We start from the raw sequence: 27670 nt of genomic DNA on the forward strand, positions 1-27670 counted from the left end.
GTTCAGTTCTTAATAATTTGTCACATATTATTAGAGAACAATTAAAGTTATAATTCAATTAATGTTAAACAAATCACAAAAGATTTTAAATTTAAAATCAACAGAGTAAAGAATAAATTGAGATTTAAGTCAAGATCAATTACATATTAAACATAATTTAAAAAATATATAATAATTATTAAAAACATCTGCCTAATTACCTTAAATATTTAAATTAAAATAAAAATTACATGTTTAAATATAATGTACTAATATCGTAATTTTTTATTACATTAAAAAAATATCAACATTCCACTCTACTATTTACCTATATTAAACAATTTAACTAATGTGTGGAAGTGCTCTAATACATGAACGGTTACTGTAAGCATGATTATTGATAAAGTTTAAATCAAAATTATATTTTTATCTTTTTTTCAAACTTTTAAATTAATTTTATATCTTTCAAATGTTAGAGAAAAATATTTAGTTCAACTCTTTCACTTTTTTATAATTTTTATAACTAAATCATTTTTATAACTACATCAAAATAACATATTATGAATTAGATGAAATTTAAATCAAAATAATATAATTGGAGTTAATATTTTCTTACTATAATAATTTTTTTTTCTTTTTTGAAGTCGGAATTCAGAATTTTTTATAATAGATTTAAAGTAAATAAAAATATAAAAGTGACCCTTCACAGATTGACCCTTCATATGTTTTATGGGGCTTAAAGTAGGCAAGGAAGTTTTATAGGTGGTGTTATGTATATAAGTGTGGCTATTGAAACAAACCGTTGAATTTGACATCAATCTCCAAGATTTGGCCATTTATTTGATTAATATTAAAATCAGAAAGTTATGATTAATATTTTACTTTTATGTTTATGGATTTGTAGACCGATTATTATGATTTGATTTGGGAGTCATATCTATATTCAAATCATGATAAAGTTGCGTCGTATTAGGAGGAAAGGGATTATTGGCCTTCTGTTTATGGCATGTCTGTTCCTGTTCAAAGCATGTTACGTGGTTGCACTCATTTCAGTTCAGATATTCTTATCAATAATCCACTCTCTATTACTTTACCATATCTATTTTAATTTTAATTATATATTTAAACCAATCCAAAATGAAATTGAATAAATATTATTACAATATGTATTATTTTATCCACACATAAGATGTATATTTGTGAGAGAAAATTTTAATATATATAATTTAGCTCATATATATGTAGATATTTTATAAAGAAGTGATACACTGTATTTAATATACCCTGTAGGGTCATATAGTTTTGTCATTTCTATGACAACTTAGTGCATGATACACTTTAGATGTTGTTTATTAACGGTTGAATGTTATTTAATAAGGATTAAATAATATCTATTAAAAGCTAAGTATTGTCTATCAAAAGTTGAGTATATACTGAAGGTTAATAGTTATATATCAAAGAGTAAGAATTGTTTGTCGATGGTTAAGAGTTGTCTACCAATAAATGAAGATTGTACTTACTTTTTGATATTATCATTTTGACTGTTTTCTTATTTTGAAAACTGATTTTACCATTCGAAAATTTTTCAAAAACACAACATTGATCTATCTTTTGGAGGATGAGGATCGAGAGAATGAAAGAACATTAACTGAGAAAGGAAAGATTAAAGGAGTTCGTAAAATTGAAGTCTCTTTGTAAAATATCTCATCAACTCTTTGAGAATACAAAACTTGGCTCAAAGCGGACAATATCTTATCACTGTGAACATATCTATGTGTGTTAAATCTCTCTACAAATGTTACATAATTTATTTTAGAAAAGATAATAACCAAAATAAAATAAAAAATTACGAGAAAGAAATGGATTTTGATGTGCAGGAATTTGTTAAATCCTACTTATTAACATTAGTCAATGGCATAATCTGAGTTTATTGATAGAATGGAAAGATGGTGAATAATTAGTGAGGGATGGAAGCTTCCCTTTTCTAAGTGCGAGAGAAGACAAAGGGAAGCCCCCACATGTTACTCCTTAGTACTCTCCACCAACATCACTTTTTTATAAAAAAAAACTTAATTTAATTTGTTAGTAGTTCAGAAGTTGGTGCGAGACATAATTGATGTTTCTTCACTTGGTTCACAATTTTCCAACATAAAGTAAAACTAAAATCTTGCTTTCTCATAAGCATATTTAGCTTTTCGTTAATGGAAGGCCACCACTCCTTCATCCTTTTCCATATTTTTAGGTCTTGAGATAAGACAGAGGCTATTAGATACACAAGAATTTCAAGTACATTTTTTATTGTAAAAGTTACTATCGTTTTGTGTGTTGGAATGCTTCAGAATTTATGCTCACGTGTTAAGTTGATTGGAGAATTATTCATAAACATTAGTGGTATGAGATAATGATTGTTATGACTAATCTTTTGTTGTAATTAAGAAAGATAAGTACTATGTGTGATGTGTTTAATAGAAGTAATCAGTGATGATTGGGGATATTAACCTCTTGATGTGTTATGGTGAGGAATTAGTGCTTCCAACCTGTTTAACTATTCATTCATCATCTATTTTTAAAATATTTGCGACTTTTCTTTCTCTAGAAATATTCATGGCATTGTGGATTTTTAAATATTTAGGATGTTTAAAGATAGTTATTTTTTTTTTTCAAAAATATCCTCTGAAATACAGTTATTCAAAATTTAAGTTACGCTTTCCTTCACATGCATATCTATGTTTATATTTATCTTAAACGAAAAAAACACATTTAAATAAGAATACAAAGTCAATAAAGGTGACTTGTAAAATTTGAGGGAAGATTGAGAAAGATTGTAGATTTAACTTTTCTCAATAATGAAATACTAAAAATTAATATTTATTAATAAAAAAATATATTAATAAGAATATAAATTTTTTAAAAATATTTAAAATATTCAACATAAGTATTATAAAATACTTATAATATATATATATATATATATATGTATATATGTATATTAATAAAGATGTAAATATTTCAATCACACTATTTAAAATTACTCCTGTCCTACCAAAAATAAGTTGGATTGAGTTAGTCTACCACTTAATAAAGGGTTGATTTTTATAATTTAGTTTGTCAAGTTGTTGGAAGGATGGACTAGCGGGCTGGTCTGCTATAATGGAATGGATTCAAGCTGGACTATCAGGCAGGCTGCTAGGAGGGTTGTTGGGTTGATGTTGGTTGTCAGACTATCGAACTGAAGTTAGACTGTATTTCAATAATTTATTACTTATTTAAATATAACATCTCTAAATACATTTTAATTTCTCATAATATATCAAAACATGTTTATCTATTAAATATGTTTTGTTTGCACAATCATTCGATCATTATAATACTAAAAAATTAACAATCAACTTCATCGTCATTAAAAGAATTTTAGTCCTTCACACTTCCATTTTCATCAACATCATCATTTAAATCATAAAACTCATGCTTCCAAGTGAAGTACAGATTAATGCTTCAACATTTTTTTGGTAACAGATAACTTTTATACTTATTCAAAATCTTTAAACCATTGTTGAAAACATATTCAATCTTTAAACTCATGATATCTTATGTGTTGGTCGTGACTAATTGGTTTTCAATCCTTCCTATGTCTTTATCTTAGGAAAATTCTAATAGTAATAAAACGTCAACTTTCTTCTTATATCATTTAATATTTATTTATGAAGATTCATTTGAAGTTTAAAGTTTGTGATTTGCTTCATTCTGAATTTCATTTATATAATAGAAACATGGGTGTTGCTCCCTCCACCACCCCAAGTGCTTCTGCACTTCCCCACTATTTTCTTTTATTCCAAAAATACTTTACACCTCCCCACTATTTTCTTTATTCCAAAAATACCTTACACCTTCCCACTATCCTCAACAATCATTCTCTTTCTCTCTCTGCATTAATGGAGCATTTATATGGCTTAAATTTTAACTTGTGATCTATTGTAAAATATAAAATTCAGAGGAAACTTCAATATCAGTGCTTCTACCACTTTCATTTTATAAACTTAAAAGTTAGATGCAAATACAAAATAATAAACATAATAATATTAATAGTAAATATATTATTATTATTATTATTATTATTATATACTAACTTTATAATGACAAAAGAACTAAATAAATTCCAAATCTTTAACAAATAACTTTTCTTTTATATTTTAAGTATTTAATAATATTTTTATATTATTTATCTAATAAATTAAATACTTTATTCAAGTTATTTGAGTCAAGTCGGTAAGTTAAAACATAATATAATGTTAAAAATTATAGATATTAAATGTAAAAAAAACACACATATATATAAATATTTTTCTAGAAATTTAGAACAAAATTTTACCATTTATTAAGTAATTTGAAGAAAATTGAACAGTGAAAATAAGATTGAATCAAACTTATTTAAGGTGAAGTGTAAATAAAATTTTGGAATATATCACAAGTTTAAATTTGAGCCATGTGAATGCTCCGTTAATGTGGAGAGAGAAAGAGAAAGATTGTTGAATATAGTGAGGAAGTGTATGGTATTTTTGAAATAAAAAAAAATAATAGAGAGATGTAGAATATTTTTGGAATAAAAGAAAATAGTGAGGAAGTACAGAAGGACCACTTATAGTGGTGGAGTGAGCAACACCCTGAAACATAATTTCTGCTGTCCAAATTTGATTCTCCTGCATGTCTTCCTTTTGTTGCTCATTAAGCAGAAGAATAATGTGTTTTGGTTTTATAAATATAATGACCATTTCTTACAGTAAAAATATAAATACATATAAACTATCTACAAAATAAATAAAAATTATTTATAATAAAAAATAAAAAAATCATTTTAATTTTATAATAATAAATAATAATTTTATTATTTCATCATCATAAAAATAATAATAGTGACGTTAATATCATTTTTTATAGCTAATATATAATTAATTTTTAAAATAATGTATTTAAAAAAGTTTTAATAGTAAAAAATACTAAAAAAAAAAAAAAAAAAGAGAGAAGGTAAACAAGAAAAAAAAAATCAACAATCTCAAAATGGAATAGAACGGACCTACCATACACCTTATTATACTTATTAGGTTATTGCTTTCTGTTCCTATAAAATTTACTGAGTAACCAATCATTTTGGATTTTATTTTTTGAAACAAATTAACACAAATTTGAATTTTTCTTTTGGAAGATAATTTCCACATTTCTATTATGGAAATATTTTTTCAAAAGCTTTTGTTGGGATGCAGTGAGAGATTTGATAGGATGTAGGGAGTAATAGCCTCCTTATTAACATTATAAATAAGTTTAATATTTTTATAAATAAAATTATTCATATTATATATAATATATTTACAATAATGAGAATACATATTTTTTTTACAGGAAATTCAGTTACCAAAAGCAGTTAGTCATATAAACATGCACAAACCTATCAGATATTGAATATGACTTTGTAATGAGAAATGAGTCAAACAGTCTTTTGCAGCCAGAACTTGTATCCTAGATTAGGGTATCTTGTCCAAAACAATGTTTTGTAAAAAATTGGGTCTGGGAGCAGTAAGGTGTAGTGAGAGCAAAATGGCCCAACATGTATTGTGATATAATGTTCGAACGCAGATCTATAATTTAAATATTATATTTCAATTTTATATTATATTAGAATATAAATTTTATATTTTAGATTGGAGAATATTTTCTTTTTGCATTTTAGATTATAATACAAAATATAAATTTTGTATTTTATATTATATAATCTAAAATATAAAATAAAAATACTTATATAATTCATCCAGCATTTAAAATAAAAAATATATTTTAAATTATAAAATTCAGAATATAAAATTTTATTTTAAATTGTATAACAAAAGAAGAAAATTTAATTATTCACTGTATCTTCTCCTGCTGAACTGAACTGGGTTGACTGTTCTAGGGTTAATGTTCCATTTTTCTCAAGTTCCTTAATCGTTCATATATAATTTTAGTAACCTTTTTTCATTGTATTTTTGTGTAGGAAAGGTAATTTAGGTAAAGCAATGAAGAGCATGAGTCAGGTGGGGTTGCAGGGCTATGGGATTGTGATGAAAGAAAGGAGATGAGAGGAAGAAGATGAAGACAAAAATGCCATTTCACCTGGGCTATGAAGGTGTAGAGAGAATATATGGAGGTGCAGGAAGAAGCATCTCTTTTGTCGCAATTGGACTTAATATGAAAATAATAAACTGCACCACTATTTTTTTTTTCTAATTTTAAAACTATCCTTTATATTTTAAAAAATCTTATCTTCCAATTATTTTATTCAATGGATTACTTTTGAGCATAATAAACCATACACGTTACAAAATGAAAACAATCTAGAATACTTTCTCTTCCAAAAGTAAAGTTGAGTCACTTTAAACATCACCATCAGCAGAGTAGATAATTTTACCAGATAAGAATTGCTTAATAAATACAGTTTCAATCTACCACAAATCACACACTCAGTCCGTGTCCAATAACTCAGTGTGTAAAACTCGTTACCAAATTGAATTGGTAGTGTTTTCTCCATATTAAATTGGACATTCCCTTATTTAATAATTAAAATTAAATTATCTGAAAATAAATACGCATTGGAATATACTCTGCTCTCTCGTCTCCCAAAACCAAATCCTCTGCGGAGTTCTGACCACAAACCCAGAACGAAAAAGACAAATTGAAAAATTTCTTTTAAAAAAATAAAAGCAGCCATAATACAAAATACAAAACCATGGCAGGCAAAAGTCAGAATACAATTAAAGCAGGAACAGAACAAAACCATGGCATTTCATCAGGCTGCTACAGACACTAACCAATCTAGTTTTAAATCCTAAGTTGTAGCCACAAACAGGTACCTTTTCAGTTACGCGCAAAGGCTGTACCAAAACATAGACTCCTAGCTTTCTTTTCACATACAAATAAGCTAAACTTAGAACAACAGCAGTAGGAAACTAAATAATAAACAATTCAGATATTATATGATGATGTATATACTGTGGAAGCCAGAAAAATCAATGAGGAGAACTAGTGAGAGGCTACCACGCTTTTCTTGCTGAAGAGGCTGCGCAGGTTAAAAAGCTTAACCCCAACATTGGCATGAGCATGGTTACTGTTACCACTGTTACTGTCACTGTCAGGGATGTTATCCGAAGCGCCTCTGACACCAATGCCACTGTTCTCTTCACTTCTGCACGTTGAGTGATGTCTGTAACCCATGCACATTGGGACATTCAAATTCAAAACCTTTGTTTTCGGGTTGCTCGACCCGCCGCCGAGTTTGCTCCGGCGACTTTTCGGTTTGTTGTCGTGATGGAGAGGTGGGGGTTCTGGGTTCTTCCCACGGCGGACCTGCCAGACTGGGCTGCTCCTTCCTAGATGGACTCCGGCTCGGCCAGGACTGGTGGGCCACTTCTTTGACTTGGATTCTCCCGACGAATTGCTCCGAGAGCACGGCGCGCTGTTCGCTTTACGGGCTGCCGGGGCGAATAATTTGGGTCGGGTGCCCGCGTTGCCCGCGGACCTGCTCCGGGAGAATGGCCATATGTTGATGTTGAGCTCCGCCGAAGAGGCGAGGCCGTTTTTTTTCTCTTTCTTCTTGGCGTCGTTGCTGCTTTCTGCGTTTTTCTTTTTGAAAATATCTTTCCAGCGCTTGGAGGGGGTGGCGGCGGAAGTGGAGTCGGTTATAGCCGGGGAAGGTTCCGATTGCGGTTGCGGTTCCGGGTCGGGCGGGTGGTGTGGCGGGTGGGGCTTGTTTAGGAGGTGGAGAGGAAGGAGGACCCCGTTGACGAAGAGTTGATCTGCGGAGAGAATGTTAGGTTGTGGGAAAGAGGGGTTTCGAACCATCCAGAACTCGAATTCTGGTGAGGCACAAGGGCTGCTTCTGCTTCTGCTTCTTCCATTGGTGTCCATGGTGATTCCGAGTATGAGATGCGAAGGTGGTGAAGATGATAGTAACGTTATTTGGGCTTTTTGAAGAGCTGGTGTGTGAGATGTGAATGAATGCTATGAGAGAAAGGAGAGTCTTTTCAATTGTTTTTACTATACAAACTACTTAAATTCTATTATTTTAAAAATAAATAAAATTAAGTGAGGAGAAATATATTTTTTAAATAAATTTATTGATGAGATAATGTACCTTTTATACAAACTAACACAATTATTACAATATCCATTTAAAAAAAATGAAATTTAAGGAGTTAAATGAGGTTTTATCTTATTTGTGAGATAGAAGGTTAGGGATATTTTTGGTGCAGGCAAGAGCATGTGTCACATGAAGTATGCCATTTGGCATATAGTTATTGGTTGGAAAGAGGATAATTAGTCTGTATTTAATTAAACAACTCAGCCATACATATGCTAAAGCTTTGAGTACACCTCTCTACCCCACTCTCATCTGCTTCTGCTATGCTTATTCCAAGATGTGACATTACATTATCTTTTCTCTTAATACTTTCACTATTAATTTTATCCAACTTTATTTAATGTATATATATAATTTAATGAATTAAATTAATCTCTCAAATAAATTTCAATATTTTAAGTTTTTTATTCTAACTATTAAAAAAAGGATTCTCCTCAAGTAACCAGGGCTGTATGATTTAAAAGGCGTGATTGGAATTAATATAATTATAGCAAGGATTTTTTACCCATTATGTATTCTTTAGAATAGCAAAATGATCGTGCATTGTACCTTCTTAATATGTAGAATTTTCAAACCAATGAAATAATGACACCTGAAAATGTAATGATGGATGATTAATACGATTATGTGTAGAATATTTTTAAACTAAAAACTGACATTAATTTTTATATCAAACAAGACAAAATCAGAAATAATTAATGAAATACAATAACAGTTCAAATAACATGGTTATGCAAATTCTCAAGCTTTTTCGAAAATGAGAATCCACTTCCAATAATATCTACAATTATGGATCACAATTTCTATATATTAATATTTTATACAATTTCATACTCAGTTTTTGAAGAAAAAAAAATTTCACAGTTTTATAAACTTATCAAGTTATAAATAAAAACATGTATAACATAAGGATGGCATTTGTTGTTTCATACTTTTGGACCCTTATACAGGGCAAGTATCTAATTGTATTCTCTCTACTTTTTTCTTTATTTATCTATATTTTTTTTATCATTTATAGATTAATTGTAAGCATGACTTATTTTTCTTTTCAACACTTTTTATTTTGGAATGATATTATTATATTTTAGAAATTATAAAAAACAGTAATTTATAATCATATGAGTATATTAATTTGTAAAAAAAGTGATTTTATAAACATCTTTATATCATATATAATTTACATATACTACATATATATAATTGATAAGTTACATTTTGTTAACACATATTTGGTCTTTTTATTGTTTTTATTCAGAGTTAAGAAGTTTAATAGTATACATTTATCTTTTTGGATTTTGTATTTTATTATGATAATAGAATATGATAGAAAGGAATCCTTTTTGTGGTTACGTGTTTGCAGATAAGAGGAATACAATGTTTTGTATGAAAATAGAGAAAAAGGTTGAATCTGAAACTCACAGCAATGCATGTATGGTTCCTCAGTTGTAGAATAATGTCATATCAACAATATCATGAGACAAACCATAGTGTCCAATTCCTGAGCGTTGACTTTTATCCCTATTATTACACACCAATCATGCTCTGCTGAAAATTTTTCATCTACATTTTCAATTTTCATCAAATTTATCATTTCTGTTATTTTTTATAGAGTATTTTTCTTATTTAATTTCAAAATTTCCGAAATTTGTATAATTTATGTGTTTAATAAAATTGAGCAAATAAAACAAATGAATCATTAAATTCTGAAATGGCGACATGGGATGGGGTGGATGCATCAAAATGAGACGGTTATTACGGTTGTCATGTAGTGGCAGAGAAGTGCCTAAGAAGAAACCCAATCGTAAATGGGCTCCAGCTCAGGCCCATTCGTTTCGTAAAATCTAAAGTGGGCCCCTTACTAGTGGACACTGAATTGGGGCCCACCAAAGGTAGGTGGAAGGTAGTGTTAATGGCGTTTGTTTGTTTGGGTGGCAAAAAGTGGAGTCATGTGATGCTCAGGCAAAAACAATAACATTTTTTTCTATGGATAAACCCTGCGTTTGCTTATTAATAGTGTTGTAGAATTATTAATAAAATTTATAATAATAATAATAAGAATTTTTTGGCATAAATAGTTTATGGAAACACAAATTAGTTTTTTACCATTTATAAAATAACTTGTGAGTAGTTATTTTTATACATATAAGTGATATGTATATATAGAATGACAAATAAGAAATCATATTCAAATGGGAATTTTTTGTGAGAGTCGTCTCCAAATTTTAATATTTTCATTTTTACATGCATGAGTGTTTGATTAGTGTACAATTGACAAACTTATTATATATACAATAATTTATTTATATTTGATAATTTAAGATCTTTTTATACTATCGACTATATATATACTCATAATTCTTGTAAATAATATAGGAGTGATTCTTATGTGTTCTTGGAGAACAAAACCACATGTTTATATATACACGTGACTGTACACTTTGAAGCAAACCCTAACTTAACATCGTAACATCATAAAGAGACATAAATTTAGATTAAACATTAAAAGTTGGTAACATTGAAAGAGATAGAGGTAATATGTGAAATTGTTTGTTGTTAAGTGTGATTTTCGTACTAGATTGAGATGCATGCATTGTAATGAATTTTGATCTCTTTCTTCTTGTTTTTTAATCTATTTTCGAATTACATAGTTAAAATCAATCGTCATCGTCATATATTTAAGTAAGGTATTATTCGTTTTAGAATATAGAATTTCGTCAAATTTTATTTTTAAAAAACGTTTAAAAGATTGAAGAAATATTCAAATGATACGGACTTCTAAACTATATCAAATATGATAATAAGAATATATTTTTGACACTTATTTTTATTCTGTTATATAGTTAAAGTGAAACTTGAATTTCAAAAGGATGATCCTAATTTCGTGGGACAGCATAGGACAAAGGATCTGTATATAAGGTTTGGGAGGCTACGTGGGAGGACATGGCTCCCAAAACTAAGGTTTGGTCTTTTTGGATTGCCTCTATACATAATTACCCTATTGACTTTGATGTTCATTGTTTACGCTCTTTCTTTCTAATTCAATTCAATATTCATTTCTGAATGACTTTATGCTCTCACTCTTCTTTCTTGTGTTGTTAGTTACGATGTGATGGTCACCAACCAACCTATCTTAATGGCCATTAAGCTCACAACCAATTTTCACATGCTACCCATTAACCATTTCGGGAACATCAAACACATTTTTTATTTCTTCTTTTAAGTACAATTCTTTGGAACTTGTTCTCTTCTAATTACTACTATTTTAATCCTCAATTTTCTCAATTTAACTACTGCTTTTGTCAATAATGACTTCAGTTTAAGATTATTATTATTCACCCATGGCCAAACCATGAATATCCTTGTCTAAATTTCCTGCAATATTTGCAAGCAATGTCCATGTTTGGTGTTTCAATAATTACGGTTCAATGTTTTAGGTTTTCGTAATGATATCACTAAATCCGACTCACATGCAATCAAATCTTCCTTGTTCAGTTTCGATAAGATTTACCCTACTCTATGAATATGAGTAGAGAGTGATTTATCAATTTGTATTTTAATAAGTTTGAGTTTATGAATAGATACTAACTATAACCTATAAAATCCCACTTGTTCATTTTTATAATTCAAACGTACTAATTTGATGTCATTTTTTTATTTTATTTTAATATTCTCAATTTTATGAAATAGGAGAGAAAATTAAGGGTTTTAAACTATTCCATCATTAATATTAACTGAAACTAATGTTTGTTTTAGTTTATGTATTTGATTGATTGATTTTTCAAAAAAGAAGACAGAAGATAACTATTTTCTCTATTGTAAATCACTAACAAGTTTTATTTTAATGGTTTATAATTATTATAAATATTTAAAGCAATTATAAAATGATGAATATGGAATATTATATAATCATTTCAAATTGTCATATCTAAACAAAATTGTGTTGAGAAAATTATTATTGTTATTATCCAATAATTGTAGCAAAGCCAAAACAAAAGGAAAAGTGAGGATAAGGAAGGGAAAAAGTCTAATGATTTACATGTTTCAAAAAATAAACTCAACACTTTCACTTTCACTAATGCATCATTCATTTGCTACAGTCATCTTTCCAATCATATTTCTCAACAACTCTTTTGCTTTTTTATTAGTACTACGACAAATAAACTACTCTAGTAACAACAAACACTAGGATCTGCATCATAATTTCACATTATTTGTTCATCGTACAATGTCTAGATACGGATACAAGTTAGTGTAGTTGCTCAATGTTGCGGAAGAGATGCACAAAATTAAGAGGTCATCCCACCATAATTTTGATCTTAGATTCTTTTAGGCTTAAGTCAGGAATTTAGGATTTTAATATACATACACAATGTGAGTAATTATTAAATTAATATTTCTTTAGAAACATTAATTATATTTATAAGATTATATTTTTTGAAAAACATTAATTATATTTATAAAATTAATAAGATTATGAATCTATGTTCCCATTATAATAATATTTAACTCAAATAAGATAATGATATTCATAATAAATAATGATTATAGTATCAAATTATAAAATAAATATAAATATAAATTGTTTCATAATAAAATAATTAATAAATTTTATCAAATCATGTTTTTTAATATATTTATTAAGCCCGATAAAATCAAGTGATATCAATAATAAAAACAAACATTACAAAAACATCACTCAAAATATCTTAGGCTCCATCCATTGTGTTTTTGATATTTCCTATAACACGTTTCTCATCAAATAAAATAATTACATGTTAAGTTTTCAATTTCTATGTTTCCTGATTTAGGTTAAAATATAATATGTGTGAAAGGTGTATAATTTGCGCACACATTTCTAAAAATATGAAAACCTAATTATTTTATATGTCAATCACTTTAACTAAAAAATTTATAACTTAAAAGTTATAATATTTGCTAAAAATTGTATATTATGTAAAAGTGTACAGATATAATATATAAATATAGACGGTGAAATGTTTGAGCCGGGTTGAGTTTGAAAAAAGTATAATTTTTTTTATGCAGGTTAATTTTTAACTAGGCTTACTCAGAATCCGGTTTATCCGGGTTGAATCCGTGGTGAGTTAGGTTGGGTCACCAATCCACCTAATTTAATTTAATTATTTATTAGTTTGTATTTCAATATTATTAGTTAGAATTTTTTTTATTATATTGTAGATGATGATAAACATGTTTCAAGAGAAAAAAATATTATAGATTTATCTATTCAAAGACTTTAATATTATAAATAGACAAATGATAAAAAAATTATCAATATTAAAAACTTATTTGTTCGCCTTTTGTGCTTGTTTTTTGATTACGCTTGAATTGTATGATATTTTTTTTTGAACGGTTTGGAGTTTAAATCAGAGTGAAATTTATTTAGATATGAATTAAAAAAAATTATAATTTCTTTTTATTTAAAAAAAACTTATAATTAAGTGAGATAGTGAGTCAATCCGTTTAATCCATCAATCTGTAATGGGTCGAGCCGAGATCAAATTTTTTTCAGTTCACTAAGTGAGTCGGGTTGAGTTGGCTTACTAAATGACCAACCCGTGGTGGGTCGGACCGGATCGAACCGGGTTACCCGTATTGATAGCTATAGTTGAGTAGATTATTATGTAAATTACACTTTTATTAAATTACCTACAAAAATACTTAATCTCATGTTCTGAAATAGGGTACTCTTGTGGAAATATTAAGTTAATTTGCTATATTAAAAAAATTGTTATTTTATTTAAAATTTTAAAAACAATCTTAGAATATTAAAATATAGCCAAACATATTTTAAATATATCTACAAATAACATTCATAGTTATAATATTTCTGTGAATGTGGGTGGCTGGTATAAAAAAAATGTAACATGATACTAAATGTGTCCCTATATTTAAGGACTAAAGTAATTTTAAACTAATAGTTAAATTCAAGAACTTATTTTAGATTTTTTTTTTTTAATTTTAAAAAGACCAATATGATAAATAATTCTCACCCTTTATAAATAAAGATGATATTTTTGTCCTATAAAATATATTAAGAGAATTAAGAGATAATTATGAGTTAAATACGTTTTTAATTTTTTAATTTTCATATTAAATTGAATGATGCATTTTTTTTAATAAAATGTCGTTAAAGATTTGCTTATGTAATAAATATAAGATCATGTGTGTTCAAATATTGACGTGGTGGACCCATATAAAGGATTCAAAGTTTAGGAAAGAGATTGAAAGTAAATTTTGCTTTGATCGTGCATATATTTAAAGTTGAATAATATTATGAACAATATTATTTTTTAAAAGACGACATTTATGAAATATAAAATATACAAACATCAATATTATTTTGTCAGTGTCAATGAGTTCCATCTGAATGGGACAGTGGTTGCTCCATGCACGAATAAGAGGAAAGACCTTGTACTGTTTTTGTACCTTCTTTTATAGAAAAAGGAGAAAAATAAGGAAAACTTCCTTTTTCTCTTGAACAAAGAAGATAAGTAGGCCAAAGATAACTGAAGATAGTTTATTGATGACTGTTGAACAGGCATTATCTGTCTGTCATTGTGAATCCTGATGAGAAAGCACATTGGGAAGAAGGTAATTGATTTTGTGGAAGCCGAAGAAGAATGTATGGTTGTGCTTGTTTGATTTGGTTCAGAATGTTAACAGCTATGGAAGATATAGAGAAATAAAGTAGTGTGCGTGTGTTGTTATGCTATTATTTGAGTGTTGTATATACCTTAAAGTTGGTTGAGTTGATAGATGAGTAGGGAGTGATGGCAGAGGAGCAGCATGTGGTGGCTGTATCTGAATGTAAGATTGTGTATAAAGAAAAAGAAATAGATGCGTTTTCATGTACATCTACTGTCACCATCTTTGTCATCCACGCATATTCTCGCATGCTGCTCAAATTTCCCCTTCATATTATACTCTACGTACTATATAAAACCCACTTAGGCTTAGCTGTGATTCACTAGCTTCGTTAAAATGGCTTATCTGCCGACACTCATGGCTACAAATGGTATTCAGTGAAGACAAGCACGTGTCATATCTGTTAGTTTATCATAAAGACTGCGTTATCTTATATTAAAAAGTCTCTACTTAGACCACGCCACTTCCTTCCCTATATTTTAGTTTAGAGTTTAGTAGAGAGCAGCAGAGGTCACACAAGTTTCTCACCCAAATTACACGGATTGTATTCTTGACGGGTGGCTTGCCATTAATCGTACTTATTTTTACGTATAAGATATCATTTTTTCCATTCGTGATATATGCATGATCTAAGAATGACACCGCAATTTTGATATATTGCATCAAAAAGGTTTCTTTCTGACTATAATACAAGGGAGTCTCCACCCGCCGTAAAACAATGAATTTCTGTCCATTTCGGCTGGTACTGTAAGAAATTTACATTCTTATTTCTTTAGAAATTATTTTTACTGGCTACATTGAATTTATGCCAAAGAATATAGACCATCAAATTCAGAGTTCTAGGTTGAACAATATGCCTGGAAAATTATATTTCTGAAGAACAACTACATTTTTCAAAAACTCTTAAAAAATCTACTTATATTAAGTCTAAATAAACCAATTCAAGTAATTAGCTATAAGGATTTTTCTTTTGTAAATTGCGAGAATCACTACTCGATACTGTGGTCAACCTCGCAGAGTTTTAATACTCAGCGTTGAAACAGACCATTTGGTTTCCTTGTGCAAACACAATCCATCTTAAAATTCGCACTAAATTTACATCACTATTACGGTGGTACCTAAATGGTGAGACAAATGAACATTGAACTAGAATATCACGTATCGAAATATTCCCAAAACATACACATAAGTCGATGATGCTGAGGCAACAGGAGTTTACAACAATAAATACACATCGACTAACGCATAAACTATTCTATAGAAAAGTTCCAAAGTGAAAAACACAACCGCTTGACTAATCTCCGGTCTTTATATTTGCAGTACTTCCCGAAAAACATCAATTGCCACCATCAAAAAAGGACTCGCAATATGTCTAAGCTTGTGCACCGAGCTCCAAGAGTAAAGTTTGACTAATAGCATCTGATCCTGGCCCGGTGAATTGAATCGGACCTACAGTAAGGATTATCATGAGCGTTTCTCCACTTCAACATTCAAAGAAATTTCAACTTACCGAGTTATTTTCTAGTTTCTAGCTAACAAAAACGACAACACAATTTATAAACTAAAGAAAAGAGCATGGCAGGTGCAGAAAAAAAATGAGTGCATAAACTGTCAATGCATACCTGGACTGATGTAGCGATTTTTTAGGGCCCACTCATCCCGCAAGGAGGCAAACTTTTGGAAGGGTGCCCCTGAAGATTCAACGTCACAAATGTATGTAATCGAACAGTATCCAACAAAATTGGAGAATTTATAGAAACAATCATAATATCTGACACAGAAAATTCCTTATTTATAAAGAACTGAAATTCTGCATACACGAATTTGAAGGTTGAGCAATCAACCATGTCATGGTTATTAATATGACAAGGTAAAGAATATTTCATCCATAAAAAAGACTAATTTTCTCTCCTTCATTTTCAATGCTATCCTTCCATGCGAGTGAAAAATATAGTTCTCAGTAAGTTTGGGGAACAAAGAAAGCACGAACATATATATACATACCATCAAGCTCCACCATTGCCTTCTTGATCACAGGCTTGAATTTACCTAAAAGGATAACCACAGAATTTATTAACAGAGAACATCAGAGAAAGCATTCAAATAAATGAAATGTACACAAAATTCTCAGGAATTTTAATATTGCCATCAGTATCAAAAGAAACAATTCCTTGTGATTGATAGTCCATAAAATACATCTAAAAAATATTTCTAATTAAAAATATATTTAGTACTGAATACCAACTATAAAAACATTTGGGCATAAACATGGACCCAACCCTTTGTTTGGTAAAAGGGAAATAGAGTGGAAAGGTGAAAGATAGGTGGGAAACACAACATAATGTGTTTGATTGAAGAGAAACGAGAGGAGAGAAAAATTTTAAGTTGTGGGACTCATCAGGTATTTCCTTTCTATTTCTCACATATTTATCTTTTCCTATTTTTCTTAAAGAAAACATCTTCATTTACACTCTATTTTCCATCATCCTATTTTAGTATTTCTCACTTACTTCTTTCTTTCCTACCAAATGGACCGTGAGTATGGAGAAAAAAATGTGGCGAATAAAATCCAAAACAAAATAGGTGTTGGGGCAAACCAAAAGGTCCCATAGATCACAATGCATACCGTGTCTCCTCTCCACGTCCATCAGTGAAGTGAGTGCAGTTCCACCAACGGTCCACTCTTCTACTGGAGCACACAAATTCGCAACCTGATCAAAATATCATAGCAAATCCAAATACTGAGTTGATTGCCCAAGTATTACCAAACAAACCAAAACAACCATTAAAACCAATCTCGAAGAAATATTTAATTTGAAATTAGAACATAAATGAAAAGAGCATTGGGACAAACTGATGATATTAATCCAGTCTTCCCAAATTGCAGGAGGGCAGCAGCACCATAACCCAATGCATAGCAGTAAGAAGAATCAAAATTAGTTGGCAAGCCACATCTCCCTTCGTAGCTGCATATTTTAAGAGTGCAGGTAACTATAACCTCTAACAAAAGAAATCAAAGATAATAATAGCTATTGTATGGTTAAAAGAAAGTTTTCTTAACCCAGGATGAAGACAAATTGTAAAGCACGAACACAGAACTTCTTATTTTTCATTTTCATAACAATTCATATCATCAAGCCTTGCAACTCCAAGAAATCATCTAAACTAGATGGAGTACCCGAAAAAGTGGGACTGCCCCTTAAATCCCCCTTTATATGTGCCTTGTTGCTTTCTCTTTTCCAACTCAGTTTCAACCATTTGAATAAGCATTTTCTCTGTTTCAATCTTGGCAACCTAAATGGAAATAAATACCAGCATTGACGTTCAGGCAAATTGCATTACAGGACAAGACAAACACGGCAAGCATAGCATTATAACACCATTAAGCACCTGAACATTTCCATGAGGATCTCTTTCAAGCATTAATTGTTCTTGAATTGCTTTAGGTAAAAGTTCAAAAAGATTTAATGACTGATCTATGAGTTTCTTCTTCCACAGCCCTCCCTCATCCACAGTATCATGGGCAAGAATTTCATTGAGTTCTGCAATAAGGTGTTGTACCTGCAAACAAAAAGAATGTAAAAGTGACATCGTTAACCTGTGCTTCCGTATTGATTGAAGATGAACAGATCCAAAGCATCATCACACGGGGAGAAACGAATGTTAATGAATAGCAATAATGGCTACCTCTGGAATGAAATCAATTAAACCTTCAGGGATAAGAATGACCCCATAGTTATAATTATCCCCTGCTCTTTTAGAAACGATATCCACAATGTAGTCAGTGACATCTTTCAGCGTCATCTTCTTTGCAGCAACCTGAAATAAGATATTTGCATGTCAAATCAAATTTTTGATAGAGAGCCCTGACGAGTCACTGATCAAACACTAGATAAAATGATAAGATTTATCAGAAACCTCTTCTCCAATAATAGTAATGTTTGGATGAGTTTGCAAAGCACATTCCAGTGTAATGTGTGAAGCTGCACGTCCCATCAGCCGCACAACTGCATACATGTGCCATCTCTTACCCAATGTTTGAAATTCAGTACAGCAAAAATGAACAGGTACACACAGTGCGTGAGAGAGACTGAGTGAGCAAAATGACTTCATAAAGGGTCATGAAATTTAAAGAGTTTCTCTGTGGTTGTGAATTGTGCATTTAATCACACAAGTAAATCCTTCACTTATAATCATTGAAAGTATAATATAGGGAAATCTTATAATGGCTAATAAAGGAGAATATCCTCATTATCAGGTGTACATATTTCCCTAATTACTATGGTCAAATCATATCTTTATACACTTCCCTCGAGTTGGAACACATATATGCCATAAGAGTTAAACTTGTTAAAAATGTGATCAACACGAGAGTTCTTCAGGATTTAGCGATATGTTTGCAAGTTGGTCCCCAGAGTTGACAAAGTCAATGACGATTTCTTCTGAGGGCACCTTCTCTCACAATAACAATTAATTTCAATGTGTAGTGCGCTCCTGGAAGATTGGGTTTGATGCAACATCAATAGCGACTTGAGTATCTCCAACTTTTGTTTCTACTTTATTTTTCATCTAACCTATTTCTCTCTTGTATATCAGACAAAGCATAAAACTCAGATGGGTGAACAAGATATTATATAAACATGGTATTTGAGTCAAAAGAATAAGGCGTATACAGCAAATAATGGCCTTTAAGCACAATACCATACTTTTATCATTAGGATAATGGATTTTGCAATTTTAGAATCCAAAACACGAACATTGAGACTGACTTCATATTTTCGCATCAGAATAAAAAAGAAGTGGTACTAGCAATTGGTACATATCCAAGTAACGGAAGCAGACTACAAGTGAAAACAATCAATACATGAATGTCCTAAGTGAAGGACAGCAAAACATCCAGTCTATAATTGCTATAGTTCTAAAATATTTCCAACTTTTTTCAGATACTTACAATGGTAATATTTTCCAGTTGATCGAGCATCTATCATAACATTGCCAATCATTTCTGCATAAATCTGCATAAAAAGTAAACTGGGTCAGTAAACGTAAGCATGAAATGTATATTTAAAAGAATATGCACAACAAATCATTATTTAGAGAATTTATGGGAATGGGGTTTTTAAATATTATAAGACTATTCATCACAAAAAAACCAACCAGATGGCACACCATATGATAAAATAAAAAAGAAAAGTACCCCTCATGGAACATACAACAAACTATATACAAAATCAAGGACCACATTAAAGGTTAAAAAAAATCCTATGAAAATGTTGACCGCATTGCTGGAGAAAAGTATTATGCATCCGATTCTCTCAAAAACTCCCTGTTTATATACTATGATATTCCCCTTCGTAGTTTGTGCCATGCAAATTATTTGTGTTGCAAAGATAAAATTGCTTTTTTTACATGTTACAATTTCATAAAAGATTAGACCAAAACATAATTATAAATGCACAGGGAGGACTGGTTTCACTCACCTTGCATGCTGTATCAAACCCAAAACTTGTGGGAACTTCTTTGCATTTCAAATCACCATCAATGGTTTTAGGGCACCCAATCACACGAGTTTTCATACTTTTACTCCTGTATAAGAAAAATCAGACAAACAATAGTTAAGAAGAACCAGTGCATATATATGAAAGTTAATTTTTTTTTTCTATAATGTGTGTATGCTAAACAATTTTATACAACAGATGGTCAGCTAAAAGACCATTGTAGATCAATCACAAATTAACAAGCAAAAACCATGTTTTTGTTCCTTGACAAGTAAAGATCCCAAAAAAACAAGGTCAACGGGTACTGAAGACTCCAACACTAGAAATAGCAGATCATGCCAAAAGTAAACTTCCATTCATAGAAACCTGAAATGCTCAGCAAGTAGGCATGCATTTGTGTTTGAGTCATCTCCACCAATAACAACAAGGCCGTCCAAGTCTAGCTTCTGAACTGTTTCTTCAGCTTGTTTAAACTGTACAAGTAAAATAAATTACTATTCAAACTTGAAGATGTACGAGGTTCAAATGAACACTTTAAGCAGCAGAGTGACAGACACAGGTAAGCCAACCTGCTCTGGAGTTTCAATCTTGTCCCTCCCACTACGAATCATGTCAAAACCACCCTGCCAGCAGAACTTATTCCTATTAGCCGACACAATCTCCTGATTATTATTTCTAGGGAAATAGCAACAACAACATGTCAAAACCACCCCGCCAATAGAAATTATTCCCACCAGCCATCACAATCTCCTGATTATTATTTCTAGGGAAAAGTAGCAACTACAGCAGGACTACTCAATTGGAAACATTTACAGACACGACTCACCCACAGAAGGCATGTCAAAAGCATTAAGTTTACGGCATCAGATTCAGAAATCAAGAAATACAAACATCATCACAGTCAATGACAGATGTTAATCCAGAAACCTTATTTGAAGAAAACAAAAGGCCAATATTGCCAGTTAAAGAGTCAATGTACAAAGGAAATACGCGAAGCTCCAAATAGCAACTACTAAATTTTTACTCGAACAATGAAATCAATAATAATAATAATACTAAATTTTGTCCAGCTACACTTATAGAAAGTTGTAACTAGGAAAATAAACCTGATTTCTATAAGGATAAATATAGTCTGAGGTGAGTTCGACGTATTTGCACTTCATGATGCCAGCTGGACCACCCCTGAAACCATACAATGTGCTTCCTTCTGCTTTGTCTTGCAGGTAATCTAAAACGAAAACCAAACGATCAAATTGAAACCTAATAAACCACATAAACCTAAAGAATATACACCTTCAACACATTAATTAAATTTAATTGAAATGCAAATTATCCTTTACCGAAGATTCCAGAAATCACATTGTGACCGCCAGGAGCCTGACCACCGGAGAGAACCACGCCAAGCTTCAGCTTCCGATTCGCATGCAGCGGGGGAGAATCACTCGGCACCAAACTCGCCGACGGTTGTCCGAACAGGTTCGGGAACAGTTTCGCGATCTCATCTGCAAAAGAAGAGATAGAGAGAAGATCTCAAAATTACATAGAAATGGAAGTGTTGACGGAAAATTGAAGTAGCGAATGGAGAGAAGAGAGACCAGGATTGCCAGCGGCGGTGCTTTGGGGACCGTCGACGATGACGAAAGGGGTTTGAAGAACGGAGGGGAGAGGAAGGGCGTGGCCGATGCGGCTGTTTTGCACCTCGCTGTAGACGTCGGCGAATCGGCCGGTATGGGAAGGAGGAGTGACTCTGGTGCCGGGAAAGTCGCCGTTGATTGCGAAAGAGGGCGCCATTGAAATCTGTTGGAGAAAGTGTGAAGTGAGTAACTGTGTAAAGTGACCAGTGCAAAGATCGAAGTGTAAAATGCAAAATGAAACACTTAACTTACATTACACAACTTTAACTCAAAATAAATATAAATAAAAAAAAGGAACAAAAATCAGGCTTACCAAACTATAATTATTTGTTTTGGTTAAAAGGAGGTTATCTAACTTAAAGAGATTAGATGAGGATTAGATGAGATTAAATAGTTGAGAATCGTTAGTTAACGACATTTGGTTGGTGAAGCTTTTTTTGCTGTGAATGCGTTACGAATTGTTTTAGAAGCATCGATAGGTAATTCTGTATTCCGTCATCAGTTTTGGCTTGTCTTGTAACCCGCGGATTTACGGTAACGGCGATTAAACGTGCGTTCACACTTCAGAATCTAGTTTTTGACATAGAAAAGCAAAATCTGATAATGTGAATTGATTTTGATAATTGTAAAAAGTTATGTATTTTCATTTTGCTGAATGAGAAAAAAAAAACACTTTTAATCCTAATATTATATGATTCTAGTTAGTTGTGTTAAGAAAACTGATAAATTAATTATACTAGTACGGTGCAGTGTTAACATAAATTACACTAGTTGATCTAGGAAAAGTGATTTTTATTCAAATTAATTGAGAAATGTATTCTCTCGACTAGTTATTTTCCTAATGTTTTAAAACGAGGAAAATAAAATGGGTATAATGAGTATATATTAATTTAATTGTAAATTATTATCTGTTATAGTAACTATTTTAAACATTATATCAATAATATCTTTTAATGATTGATAAATTAAAAAATTGTGTAGTTACAATGTATAATATTTTATAAACTCGTTTAAAATCATATCTTTCAGATTTAAACTTATTAAATATTTAGGTTAAATAACTTTTTGGTGTCTCGCTGACTTTATTAGTTCATTCAAGACCTGTCAGTAATTTTAATTCTATTTTTTTTAAAAGTACCATTTTTATCTGAAAATAACTCAGTTATTTTTGAATTGACAAATTGATTAATTTTAAGAGTGTCATATTTATCAATACATTTAATTAAAAAATGGTAAGGGGAATTTGTTTAGATTATATCCACTCAATGTTTGAAAAACGCTAATAAAGAAAAAAAGTATTTTAAAATTGTTTATTTCATAAGATTCATTTTAGAGGTTGATTTGTCACGTTCAGTTTTAAAACTAAAAAATGGTAAAAGAACGTAAGAAAGAAAACAAAATTGCATTAAATTGATGGTAGTGTTAGATATTTGAATTTCGAGATGAATTTAACCTTTGAAGTGATACAATAACTTCATTCCGTTGAAATAAAATTATTTTTGTAGTGTATGGAGCTATACGATCGGCCGGATACAATCACAAAAATGGATGACTAATTTGAATGGGCTGCCGTTAACACTGACAAGTACTATCCGTTCAATACTAGTTGACTGCACGACCATGAAAATGGAAAACAGAGAGATCGGACGACCTCAGCAATAAACTCCTAAACATCACTCCTAATCAAGATTACGGGTAAAAACTGTGATTCTCAATCGGATTAGTCATTATCTTAAGCATTAAAGTACCTTTGACAGACACACTCATAAAATTTGAAACTGTGAACGGAAAAGGATTTTGGCTAAGAATGTTCAGGATTAGTTAAGGTGATTCATAAGAAAGTGTGATTGAGTGTTTGTGGAAATCCTCGACCTTACACCAAAAACAATTTTAATATTTGAGAAAAAAAAATAAAGGACTTGTTAATATTACTCACGCCATTATCCATGCTTAGGGGTAGATGGCTATGACTTGTACTTGAAAATATAAAGAAATGAATATTACTAATGTTGCTTTGCATGAGTCATACGAGTTCATTCATTGTTTTCACCCTGTTGCTTATTCTAAAGAAAAGCAAAAACTTGAGACAGTCTGTCTTGATGTTTTTGGGCATTTTATGTATCTTCCTTATCGGGGGGACTTAGGCTTTAGCTTTATGATTAGTGAGTAAGAATGATTATAGCAACATGTGCTTCGAGGCATGCATAAACAACTTGGTTGTACTGATTAATCACATTTAATTACCTTCATGATGCACAAAAACGAGGATCATATATATTTTTCACAACATGGCTTTGTCATCAATGATAATCACATGCTAATCACCTCCATCGTCACCTTTTGCTTTACGTAACAGTTTTCCTTCCTTTCTACTTGTAGCCTACATACACGAATCTGTTAAAGAGATTCTTAATTAGCTGTGTGTATCTTTTTTCGGATTTTCCTCCATAATTGATCAGCAACCATTACAAAAGCAATTCGATGGAACTGAAATTTCTATTAACAGAAACCAGAAACAAATGCTAGGAAGTAGGAACTTGTTTGATTCATATGCTTACAAAGAATATAATTAAATTGTCTTTCTATCGTACCCAATAATCTCACATTTATTAAAAATCAGAAATAAGAAATCAAAAACAATTTAAAAAGACGTCTTTGACAGATTCCAAAACGAACAATACAATACTTTATATACAAGATGATTAATCTTAACAATGTGATTCTTTTTAGAATTTGATTGGCTAAGCCATTTTAAAAACTCTTTTCCCTTTTTCTTTTGTGAAATGTCTTTTAAGAATAAAACTATCAATTAAGTAACACAACGAATGTAGACATTTTATACTTAAGGATTTGGCCATCCATTGCTTTCATAATTTTTCTCAATTTCAAAGAGAAAACTGGGTCAAGGGGCATATGGTGTGCTAAATTACTAAGCAAAGTGTGGTAGAGTTCTATTAGGCATGTCATCAACTAGCTCTTATTAAAGAGGTTTATTGGTCAGATTTAAAAGCTAGGACACCTAATCATATCCTAAAAGGATTGAGATCATGATAAGTCTAGTTAAACATGATGATCTTTGGCTCAATTAACTATATGCATGTCCCCCATCTGCCCATCAAGCTAACACCTAATCTATAGTTTTGAATGTTCATAAAACAAAACATAATCATTTACTCGTTGCTGTGCCCCCACTTGTCAATTGTGCATAAGTGATTATTTTTACACAAATCTCCCTTCAAAGCATAGTCTTTGTGTCCTGCAATGAAAGCTTCAAAGCAGCAGCAGCAGCAGAAGCAGAATCAGCTCCAACAAAGAGGATGCAAGGCCTTGTGTTGCAGCTGCAGGTTCAGTGTTTCTTCTTCTGAAGAAGCAGAAAGCTCAGCCTCTGATAGGTTCCCTTCTGTTTCAAGCCTTGCACACGCCATGGTGCAAGAGAGACTTGACCAAATGATTAGAGAAAGGATGGAAGCTAGTCATGTAGAGAGAAGAAGACAGCAGAGCAGTGAAGGGACAAAGTTTGTCGTGATGGTAGCAATGGAGAAGAGCTCTTACGATCCAAGAGTAGATTTTAGAGAGTCCATGATGGAGATGATAGCTGCCAACCGCCTTCAAGACGCCAAAGATCTTCGTAGTCTATTGAACTATTATATCTCCATGAACTCTAATCAGTACCGTAGTCTTATTCTTGAGGTTTTTCATGAGGTTTGTACTAATTTGTTCTTATCATGTAAATGCCATTGATAACGAATGTGACATTGCCAAATTAAGTCATGAGCCAAGCAAGCTCGGGATAGTTTAGTTTTGCTTTATATTACGTACAGATCCCATATGCATTATGTGGATCACAAAGAAAACAAGTGAAACACAATATGGTCGTTAATTTACATACAAAAAACACTTCAAGTACGTTGGAAGTTCAAGTACTTCATAGGTAAGGGACATCATTAAATATCCCAAAGAATCATTTTCCCACAGTTTACCTACGAGCATTTAGTAAAAGAAAGTGCTGCATGTTTGGTTTTCCATTGGGAAATTATTTATTGTTTGCTAAGGACGTGTCATGTAAAGATGTACATCAGTGGTTGGCTGCTTTGTCCATAGCAATCTGAAAGTTACTTTTACTAACTCCTTATCCTATCGATGCAAGACAACCACTACACCTTAGTAAATGTTAGTAATCATATCAACAAAATGTGTACTAACAGTTCTTTAGTCTTTAACTATCGACGATATCGTCAAGATACCTCCTACTAGTACAACTGTTACTATGTTAGAATTGATATATATGAAAGTAATTTTTTTCATCTATCTGTGATTGGGTGTAAAATGAGCTTTAGTTGCAACCAGAAAACAGAATCTGAGTGGTTTTTAAGAAATCATTTTCCTTAATAGAATTTATTCTATAGCAATATTACATAAAAGTATTCTTATTAGTGCAATTGGAATAAATTTTAATTCTTTGATAGCCTTTAGAAAGATTATCCAGCAAAAAGTTACATTACAGTAAACTTATTTATTTTTAATGAAAGTGGAATTAACATACTTACCAAACTTTAACAAAAGGTGCATGATGAACAAGATAAACTGGAGACACCCTCTCTGGTGTTGAAACAGCTTGCTAAGAATTGGTCTAAGAATACATACCGGCAAAGGATCATTCTTTTTTTTTTCTCACACATATGTTCTGATTCTCTTTTTTTGAAGATATGTCAACTTGATATATGATATGGACCAGTTTTAGCCCACTATTCCCAATTTAGTGGAAAAAAAAACCAGTCTTCAAAGTTCATTCTTAAGTGAGTAAAGGTAAGAATTAAGGTAGGTTTCACCTATGACAAGACTTTAATTAATCCTTAAAAACTATACTTTCGGCTTAGGTTATGTTAGAAATCAAAGTGAGTTTAAGTTTTATTTTGAATATAGAAATGAAAAAGTGGAACACTATATAAAGATGAAGATTCATTGTCTTAAAGTCTTAAGTAGAGAGTGATGTCAATCTCTTATGTAGTTGGACTCAGATCTCTATGATGAAGACTCGTTGTCTTAAAGTTTTGGATAGAGAATAGTGTTAATCTCTTATATACTTGGACTCAAATTTCATTAGTATTGTATCTCTCCAGTAAACCTCCTCCTTTATAAACCTTTAGATGGAAAATTGAAACAGACTCTCTTGAACCAAAGGTCGAGATGGGTTGATCTAGACGAAAGGTTGAGTCATGACAAAAAATCAAGAGAGATGGGTTCATTTAGAATTGATGATTAAGAAATATTATATAAAACCAAAGATTAAGATGAACCAACCCAAATTATTAGTCAAAACAAACCAACTTGAACCAAAAATCCAAACAAACCAACTTAAACCAAAAGTTGAGGGAATCCAAATTCGACCTAGTCAACTTCAATCATTCAACGTAATCGGAAGAAGAGCTTTCTTCCATTATCCATATTTTATACATTTCTCCTTTTCACTCTCCTCTACCCTTGTATATAATATAAGGTCTAGTACGTAATTTTGGATTTTACATTAAGGGTACGAAATGATGAGTAAACGAGACAATAGCAGGCAGTGGATGAATTAAAAGCAATGGCCACCCACCATTGCCGAGGAAATTCACTGAAGGGTTTGGGAAAAGGTGATCTTTTTATTCATAGAAGATGGCATGCCTAAATATGGTGGAGTTTTATGTCAATTACTGATGATGTTCCAATAAGACAATCACACAATTAAG

The 27670-nt window shown here is 31.0% G+C and overlaps 3 protein-coding genes across 3 annotated transcripts; 1 reads left to right on the top strand and 2 right to left on the bottom strand.

The window, feature by feature from the left end:
• Positions 1–6714: 6714 nt before the first annotated feature.
• Positions 6715–8038, bottom strand: LOC108336453 (uncharacterized). Its single transcript, XM_017572916.2, has one exon. The coding sequence runs from the start codon at positions 7909–7911 to the stop codon at positions 7027–7029; it is 885 nt and encodes a 294-aa protein (XP_017428405.1). The 5' UTR covers positions 7912–8038; the 3' UTR covers positions 6715–7026.
• Positions 8039–15935: 7897 nt separating this feature from the next.
• LOC108321367 (pyrophosphate--fructose 6-phosphate 1-phosphotransferase subunit beta) lies at positions 15936–22187 on the bottom strand. Its single transcript, XM_017553111.2, has 16 exons — positions 21903–22187; positions 21648–21809; positions 21414–21535; positions 20877–20930; positions 20674–20780; positions 20290–20395; positions 19761–19824; positions 18728–18816; positions 18497–18628; positions 18200–18370; positions 17988–18103; positions 17664–17775; positions 17436–17520; positions 16814–16858; positions 16432–16500; positions 15936–16258 (listed from the first exon to the last, which is right to left on the bottom strand). Exons 1-16 carry the CDS (start codon positions 22096–22098, stop codon positions 16182–16184), a joined length of 1707 nt encoding a protein of 568 aa, XP_017408600.1. The 5' UTR covers positions 22099–22187; the 3' UTR covers positions 15936–16181.
• A 2700-nt stretch (positions 22188–24887) lies between these two features.
• LOC108330150 (probable transcription repressor OFP9) lies at positions 24888–25682 on the top strand. The gene has a single exon (XM_017564664.2). The coding sequence runs from the start codon at positions 25203–25205 to the stop codon at positions 25680–25682; it is 480 nt and encodes a 159-aa protein (XP_017420153.1). The 5' UTR covers positions 24888–25202.
• Positions 25683–27670: the final 1988 nt, after the last annotated feature.

Source organism: Vigna angularis, chromosome 1 (genome assembly GCF_016808095.1).
Source record: "Vigna angularis cultivar LongXiaoDou No.4 chromosome 1, ASM1680809v1, whole genome shotgun sequence".
NCBI classification, from domain to species: domain Eukaryota; kingdom Viridiplantae; phylum Streptophyta; class Magnoliopsida; order Fabales; family Fabaceae; genus Vigna; species Vigna angularis.